Source organism: Alligator mississippiensis, chromosome 10, assembly GCF_030867095.1.
Source record: "Alligator mississippiensis isolate rAllMis1 chromosome 10, rAllMis1, whole genome shotgun sequence".
Taxonomy (NCBI): Eukaryota; Metazoa; Chordata; order Crocodylia; family Alligatoridae; genus Alligator; species Alligator mississippiensis.
The window spans coordinates 17,933,597-17,942,689 of NC_081833.1; the positions used below are offsets into that span (position 1 = coordinate 17,933,597).

A 9,093-nucleotide genomic window follows, 5' to 3' on the forward strand; every position below is an offset into this window, starting at 1 on the left:
GGGCTGTTGGCCTGGAGAGAAAACATGGGGATTACTGCTGCTGTCTCTCCAGGGACGGTGGGATGACAGTTGGGGGGCTAGAAACAGGGCAGAATATGAGAATTAGTACAGTGGAAAGAGTGGACCAGATGGCCCCTTTTCTACATGCACAGAGCAGGGACTTCAAGCAGTCAGTACGAGCTGCTGCATTTCCAGCTTCAGACCTCGGTTGGAAGAGTCAGAGCAGACAAAGTTTTTTGTTGCGCTTTCCCATTGGACTGTATCCCTATGTTTAGCACTCCCCGCTCATGCTGTACAGTAATAATCAGCGTCATCCTTCAGTTGGATCCCAGTGATGGTTAAGGCGGCCTTCTGACCAGAAATGGACCCTAAGGACCAGGTGGTGATCCCGGAGGGCCTGGTGTTGTTGTTAGGTATTAACAACTAAGGGGCAGAGCCATTTTTCTCCTGGTAAGATCCACGAGAGTTGCTGCTGGTGCTGGCTCCGGTGCTCAGGGTGCAGGACAGGGTGACAGTCACTTCTGGGGACACCGACACTGATGGATCCTGCGTCAAAACAGGCTGCGACCTGACACCTGAAATCAACATTACAGACACATTGACTGCTTGCAGATGTTAAAAAAAAGATCTGTATCAGAAGAAGCCGCGCAATACTTGGACTTGGCAGCACAGTATCTGTATAGACCAGGTGCTTCAGTGGGGTTTCTTGACACTTTTATCTGAGGCTGAGTCAATCAGCTATTAGATAAAAATGACAAAAAGCCCTACTAAAGTACCTGATTTATACATATGTTCAGCAAGCTGAGTCCAACTAACATGCTACCTCTTCTGGACATGCACTGGCCTCAGCGCAGGATCATGCAAGCTTTAAATTTATGCTCCATTTTGCCTTTTTTCCCCTTAATGTCCTCAGCCAACCATTCATTTACTTCCCCCTTGTAAATAACTTCCTCCAGAACAGTCACAGCATCAATCCTCTGTGCTCACCTGAGCAGTATGTGAGCAGAATGAGGAGGAGCAGGGCCCAGGCCACGGTGGGAATCCAGACCAGCTCAGCTTCTTCAGGCAAACAGGCCTGGCTGGGCCCCTCCGAGTCTCTCTTAAATGTCCACATCTGGAAAACAGCCCCTTCATGCAAATTTGCTTCCTGCTCTGTGTCAGAGTAGGTTGTAGAGAAGGTATATTAAAATGAAAAAGGAAGTGGGCCATGATACTATGCCAACAACAAGCAAAGCCTTAAATGGAGTGAAATTGGAGAAGAGAAGAGGAAAACACATGCATTCTTCAGATTTCTAGCTAAGCACAAGACTCCCAGAATGATACAGCTGCTAGGAGCATTGTTCGGTTCCTAATGACAATGACTTTGGATTCCAGGTCTGAAGAAATCATATTGGTAAGTTCTACCTGATGTGTTGTCCATGTTGGCACAACCCTGGCATGACATTGGGCCTGGAGCACTGACACGGACATGACCTTGGTGGGTGTGTGACATGCAGTGCCAAGGTCCAGGGAGGAAGGCTCAAACCTGACCCCACCTGGGGGTGCATTCCCATATAGCTGGTCCCTGCAAACCCCCTGAGTACCTGCCCCATGTGCAAGAGGAACAAGGAGCTCTCACCATCACAGCCCCCATTAGTGGAGAACAGTGCTGCTCCACAGCCCCTCTGCAGCTGCTGCTCCTTCCCTGCCCAGACTGGGGAAAGGCTCTGTGCAGGCTGCCTGCTCCCTGCCTGCCAGCCCAGCAGCCTGCTGGTGTGCACAGCCCCTCAGATCTCTGCACCGTGTGGAGTGAGGCAGGGAGACCTGGCTCCTAAAGAAACAAAATCCCAACAGTAAGGAAGTGTTGCACAGCCCAGCCCAGCCCGGGACAGCAATCATGGAGGGGAGGCTGGGGGAGGCACTGGGCAGTGCTGGAGCAGTGTGAATACTAGAGCTGACCTTGGCTGACGTACGGGTAGCACAGCACTGGTCAGGCCAGTGGCCAAGCCCTGCAATAAAAAGGCCTGCTTGGGGATTGCAGTACGGGGCACAGCATGACAGCTCAGGATAGTGATTCTCAACCGGGGGTTATGGATCCCTGGGGTGCCGGGAGATTCTTTCAGGGGTGCCACAGGGTGCCACACAGTGCTTGCACTGTTAGGTGTGCACACAGGGTTCACAAGAAAAAGCCAGGGATAAATGGGAATCCACAGTTTTAAAACCATTCTGGGCTCAACATCAGGGCTTGCTTCATGGAGACCAAGAAATACTGTCATTGGCAAAGTTCAGAGCATTTAAAATACATATCTGATATGCAGGGCTCTGTCTGAGCTGACCTGCAGGACATGGGCAGTGGAGATAGAGACTAGTGAAGGTCGGGGGGGGGGAGGTTTCTAATGAAAATGGAAGTGGCAAAACCAAACTCTGCAGCCCGAGCAGGGAGTTCATAGCAGGGCACAGGTGGAGACGAGGAAAGGGCAGTTTATGTCTCAGTTCCCCATCGGGCTCTATCACTGTGCAGTGTGTGCTGCCAGTATGCACAATACAGTAGTAGTCGGCCTCATCCTCGGCTTGGACCCCCGTGATGGTCAAGGCGGCCTTCTGACCAGATATGGACCCCGAGAACCGGGTGGGGATCCCCGAGGGCCTGCTGTTGGTGCGGTATATAAGCACCCGAGGGGGAGAGCCAGGTTTCTGCTGGTACCAGCCAGGATAGTTGCTGGTGGTGATGGCTCCGGTGCTCAGGCTGCAGGACAGAGTGACAGTCCCTCCTGGGGACACTGACACCGCAGGCTCCTGAGTCACCACAGGCTGTGACCAGACCCCTGAAATCAACACCACAAACCCATTATTAACCATTCATTGACCGTGCTGACAGGAAAGCAACTGCCCCATGACAGTCACAGCCTGAACCCTTCTGCTGACCTGAGCAGTACGTGATGATCAGCATGAGGAAGAACAGGGCACAGGCCATGGTGATGAATCCTGACCAGTTCAGGTTCCTGAGCAAATGGGTCCTGGCTGGCACTCTCAGAGTCTCTCATAAAGCCCCAGAGCTGAGGCCGGCCCCTTCATGCAAATCTGCCCCCTCTCACTGGCTGCTGCTGGTGCATCGCCGTGTCCGGACGTGTGTTTATTGTTTCTGCGTCCACCGCTCTGAGACTGGCAGAGCAGAGTCCAGTGCACAGTGCTGGCAGGGAAGGTGCTTTGCTATAGGTTCCCATTTATACCAGTTTGCCTGCTTGAACTTCATGAGGTAAGGGGGCAGGTGTGATAGATATGGTTACCATGCGCATGTCCCCCTCTCTCTGTTATAACATTCATACAGAAGATGTTCTGAATTGTAATGTCTTCACCTCCATGATAAACTCGGACCTCTGCACTGTACCGTGTCTTACAAGGTGCCGCGTAAACTGTCTGAGAGGCACTTTCCTTCCTTTATCCAAGAGACTCTTAAGAGGTTTTAGGTGTTCATGCTCAGGCCACCTTTGTTTAGCACTGTCCCCAGCATCTCATGATCCTGTCATTGCTGTGGGCAGAGGCCCTGACCCTTACAAAGCCCCAAGATACTTAGTGCTGAAATGTGACATGAAAGGAGATGGCTCCTGTCTCAAATAGGGCTGGAGAGGATGAAGGCTGGGGTATGTGGCTCTATCAGACATAGACAGTTTTGTACACACTTGTTCTATGAAAAAATCTGAAATCATTTTTGCAGTTCAGGTCTCTTCTGCCTGCTTCCCTGAAATCCCCATGCGGCCAGTGTCCTTGGGCCCCGCAGTAGACAGAAGACTCAGGAAAGCGTTCTGAGGAGCAGGCAGCACCTCTGTGTCCCTGCAGGGAGGCTGCTTGCAGTCACAGGAACGGGTTGGAGGGATACAGAGAAGAGATGAGAACAGCCAGGAGCAATGGGACAAAGTGTAAAGGCCTTGCTGGGGAAATTTTATGGCTTGGGACAGAAGTTACACATAAACTGGTTTAAGTGATCAGGAACTGGGTTAAACGTTTAACAGGACAGAAGTTCAGTGCACTTAAACCAGTTTCAAAATGGCTCCATCGGAGGCGGTTCAAGCACCTACTTTGAACACCTTCAAGAGAAAACTGGATGTTTATCTTGCTGGGATCCTATGGCCCCAGCTGACTTCCTGCCCCGGGGGCAGGGGCTGGACTCGATGATCTTCCAAGGTCCCCTCCAGCCCTAATGTCAGTGAAGTCTACGAAGCCTCCCCTCATTGAGGAGACACTGCCATTTGCCTTGTGTGGCAGACTTACCCATACGGCCCGGCATGCCCGGCCTCGGAGAATCTTTGTTGTGATTGGTGGAGCATGTCCACCAATCAGGTAACTGCTGGGAAGGGGCTTTCCACAAAGAGCCCTGGACCTGGTTGGAGCCTGCACTTGGCAGGTCGATAGCACTCTGGGGGCGGAGCCTGTGGAGAGAATAAAAGGAGCAGCGTGCCCAGCATGCAGCACACGTGTCGGGGGATGACGAAGAGAGAGGGGCGGAGGAAGAGTTGGGGAGAGCTGCCCAGTGGGCGGAGCCAGTCCCCAGAAGAGCCCGAAAGACTCCCGTGCCATTCCAACGCTGCAGCATACGGGGCTGAGACCCTGGGAGCTGTTCGAGGCAGCTCGGGTCTGCAACCCCTGGCAGGAGGCCAGGCACCCAGTGCACAGGCCAGTGCACAGAGCGGAGACCCTGGGAGCTGCACAAGGCAGCTCAGGTCTGCAACCCCTGGTGTGAAGCCAGGAACTCAGTGCTGTCACAACCCAAAGTTGTGATTTTTGTTTGTGTGTGCGCTTCGGCACCGCTAAATTATTTTCCCGCTATTTGTCGCTTTCTTTGCATGGTAGAGTTCTCTGCTGCGAGAGAGAACTCTGGTGCAACGGGGGATTTCCTGCCAAATTACAGCTTCTTTGCAGGGTGCATTTCTTTTGCATACGAGTGATACACGCTGCAAAGGAGTTCCTGCCATTTGTATTCGGATTCGCGCCATATTATTGGCCAATTCCAAATGTAGGCACACGTGGCGGCTAGCGATTGGCTTGCTAGCCATAGAAAAGGCTTGGGTAGTTTCCGCCCAAGCCGGAGGAGGGAGGAAAAGAGAGAGACTTCGTGTGAAGCGCTGCGGACCCTCATGGACCCAACGCGCCTCCCCTAAGCAGGCAATAGAGGCAGTAGAACCGAACCTATGGGGCTTTCGCTTCTAGCCTCTCCCCGTCGCCGATCGCAATCCCAGACGTATCCCTTTCCTGTAACTTCGGACCAGCAGAGCCTAAGCAACTCCGGGGAACCTTTCGAACCCCAAACCGAACCCGCGGAGCCTGAACAGCTCCGTGGGAGCAATCAAATTTGTCATGTTCCTCTAGCAAGGATCTAAGCGGGAGCTGTGCCTGGAAACCTGTCCAGCCTACACCAATACCATCTTTGGGTGTAAGTAAACAATCTTTTCAATCAACCGTTACACCTCCGTAACTAATTCTAGCTCGCGCGTAGCAAACCGCACCGTCGGTTCTCTCCAACCCCGTGTGCCCGGGCTGCTGGCCACAGCACGCGCGCACGAAGACGGGCCCAGCTCGCCCCCGGCCCGCACATGGCAGCGGGATTGGGGCCTGGCCCGCACAAGCGCATGGGCCAGTTGATGGGCCAGGACTCTGTGAGCTGCACAAGGCAGCTCAGGTCCTCACCCCTAGCAGTCAGACAATGCTGCACGGAGCAATCCGGGAGGGATCAAGAGCCTTGAGAGCCGCTCAGAGTTGCAGTCACTGGCGCAGGGCCAGTGGCTCGGTGCACACAACGATGCACGGAGGATCCAGGGAGGGACTGAGCCCCAGTGCCGCACAAGGTGGCCTGGGCCTCCAACCCCTGCAGAAGACAGAGCCCTTGGAGCACACCACGGTGCACAGGGCCACCTGCGGGTGGTGTCCAAAGGGGAGCTAGGGCCTGGGAGGCCTTGCATGAGAGGAACACCTTGGCTGAGGGGACGAGGATGCCCCATTCATGCCCACAGAGTCGAGGGTTGTTGAGAAAGGGATTCCCACAGGGGAGGGGAGCTTCCCCAGCTGGGAGGCAATTTATCCTCAGGGAAGCTTGAGCTGGAAGGAGCTCCCAAAATCTGGGATTTTCTTAGGGAGGCATCCCTTGGGCCCGTCATAGGCTTAGGGAGCACGGAGGATCTTCTCCTCCCCCTGCAGCCTGGAGCGCAGCCAGTGTCCCCATGATCACCCTGGGCCGTGGGGCAATTATGGAATTAAGTTTAACCAGTTGCTGATGCACCTTATATTTTATGGGAGAGCTTCTCATATTTTGTGACACTTTGCCTTATATTTTGCGGATATTTTATTTTTGTATATTGGTAGTTTAATAGAGTGTTAAGTATAAACTGCTTAAGGAACGCTGCTCGGACCCCTTCCCTGACGGTTATCTATACTTCCCTATACTTACCTGTGCATATTTGTGTTTGAATGTTGTTCAGCTGTATTTATTTGCTTTCACCTGTCTTTACTTGTTGTATATCCATTTTAGATCAACTGATCATCAACCCCTTGCTTCGGGCTGCCTGAAGGGGTGCAATCTTTCAGCCTTTATCTGCAGAACATAGCAAGATATGATATTGTATATTTGTATATGTTTATGAATATCAATTTTCTTTAAATTCTGTATATATTAATACATCTGTATATGATTAAGCATCCCTTGTCCTGGACTGACACAATAGGGTGTAGAGAGATCTGGCCTGCGTTTTGCATATCCCTCTCACAGCACACCTGCCTTGCCACCCATCCCTTCTATCTGGTGAGGGGAGCACATTACTTGAGTCCACTGGGGTTACACTTGTCAGTCTTCTGACTAGTTGCTCCACATTCTTGCTCTTTCTGCTGTTCCGGCTGGTGGAAAAAGCAGGACTAAGCAGGTTCTGCTGCAAGCCGCCAGAAGACCTCTGGGTTCCCTAAAGAACAGCTGGCAGAGGTCTGTTTGCATTGCACTAATCCCCAGAAGGCTCCACTTGGAGCCAGGGCCTTTCAGCACTGGGCAGACTCAGTGAGAGATGCTCCCAGCTCTGACGACTTTGTGCTCCCAGCAGGCAAGACAGTGGGAGGACAGGAAGAAGCCTTGCAGATATCTGCAATTCAGTGGCAGCAGAACTGAGTGCTGATGGTTTGTGTCCTGCACCAGGGCCTCAGACCCAAGACCTCTGTCCCGCTCATCTCCCTTGGTCAAGAACCCAGGGACTCAAAGATGGCAGGACATGGACACTGTTTCAGAAAGGGCCAATTCAGAAACTGTGCAACCTGAAGCAAATTGTGAGTTAGACCATACAGAAGCTGAAGCCCATTTCCCCTGAAGCCATCTGTCACTCACCAACATCACAGTTGATCTGCACAGCAAGATTGACATCCAGCGGTCATGAGAACCCTCTGCTGATACATCATCTAGGAAACAGAGCGGGGCAGCTTTGCAAACATAATCAAAGATCATCTGCCTTGCTTTATGATCAAGAGTCACAAAGGGAAACAGCAGGGACAGGCTGCATGTAACCAATTCACTGCTGGGCCTTGTTCTTGTCCTGGGACAAAGCTCAGGAGAGAATAACAATTCTCACTCCATTTCCCGACAGCCCAGGGATTTCTCTACTCAGTTTCCTACACTACAGCTGTCTTTCTTGTCATCCAAAAGCCAAATATATAGAGAAAGGATATAGAAAGAGGAGCAGAATTGCAGTGTGTGTGTGTACACATGTAGTGCTGAGAGACTGGGTCCTTCCCCAATGTACAGTAAAATAAGTTACGATTATGAGCCAATCTTCTCTGAACTATCTCATTAAACACATTGCACCCAGGCCCTGCACTTTGCACCCATGGCAAGAGGAGCTATCTTGTGCATGGTAGGTCCATTCCTCTGGACTCCCATGGAGAAAAAAGAAGGAGACATACCTTGCTCCAGAGACCGAGCATGGCACTAGAGCACTTGCTGCTGTAGCGCAGGCTGGGAGGTAAGATGGAGTGGTTGTAACTCCCGATTTGGCTCTGTCCCTGTGAGGAGAGGCAGAGTGCCACCCAGCATAGTAATGATCCACCTCATCTTCAGCCTGGACCCCAGCAACGGTGAATGATGCCGTGGTAATGGAGGTATTAGCAGAGAAATATTGAGGGACACCTGAGGCTCTGCTCTTGGACTTATAGGTCAGTAGCCAGGGACTGCTCCCTGGGCACTGTAGATACCAGGCAGTGTCTGTGGTGGTAATGAACTCCACGCCCTGCAGTGTGCACCACAGAGGTGCCCTTTGCCCCAGCGGCACTGATAATGTGGGATGTGCTTGTGTCAGCGCAAAGAGCAGTGTAGGCACCCGTCACAACCTGCTCCACCCCCCGAGAAAGGCTTCTTACCAATTTGGAGAGCAAGACCCCAGAGCGGAGGGAGACATCAGTCCCATCTCTTGGGGTTCCCTCAGTGGCAACCCTCCCCTCCCTTACCAAAGCAGAACAGGACAAGCATGAGGACGACAGGGCCCAAGGCCATGGTGGGAATCCAGAGCAGCTAGGCACTTGTTGCTGGGCTCTAAACATCAGATCATGTAAAAAGAAGTTAAGCTTGTGCTGCCACAAGCATCAGTTCTGAACTTGACTCCCTCCTTCTGTGAGAGGTTTCCATGTCAGGTTTTCCACCTGCACAACCCTGGAGTAATGTGACTGGAGAAAGATGCAGAGAGCATTTAAAGCATGAGTCTTCAAGTTATGGGAGCAGGGCCTTTCTGAAGCTGGCCTGAAGGCTCTTGGCAGGTGAGAGAAAACTAGAGGAGCGGTTCACTCTGCAGTAGATGTCCTGAAGAAGGCAAGGAAGCACCATTTCCCTCTGGGCAGGAATGGCTGCTGTTCTTTGTTGCAACACATTTAGCTTTTGGAGTTTTATCAGCTGTAACCTGAGCAGAGAGTTGCCAGCATGGCAGAGGTGCAGAAAGAACAGGAGGGAGGTTTAGGTCTCAGTTCCTCATTGGGGTTTATCACTGTGCCCTATATACCACTGCCAATATGCACAGAACAGTAGTAGTCAGACTCATCCTCTGCTTGGACCCCCGTGATGGTCAAGGCGGCCTTCTGACCAGATATGGACCCTGAGAC

At 52.2% G+C, this 9,093-nt stretch overlaps 1 gene segment (V, D, J or C); it reads right to left on the reverse strand.

The window, feature by feature from the left end:
• Positions 1-2,229: 2,229 nt before the first annotated feature.
• LOC106739401 (immunoglobulin lambda variable 8-61-like) lies at positions 2,230-2,953 on the reverse strand. The segment is given in 3 exon segments: positions 2,230-2,315; positions 2,526-2,804; positions 2,905-2,953. Coding segments are annotated over 3 exon segments (414 nt in total).
• Positions 2,954-9,093: the final 6,140 nt, after the last annotated feature.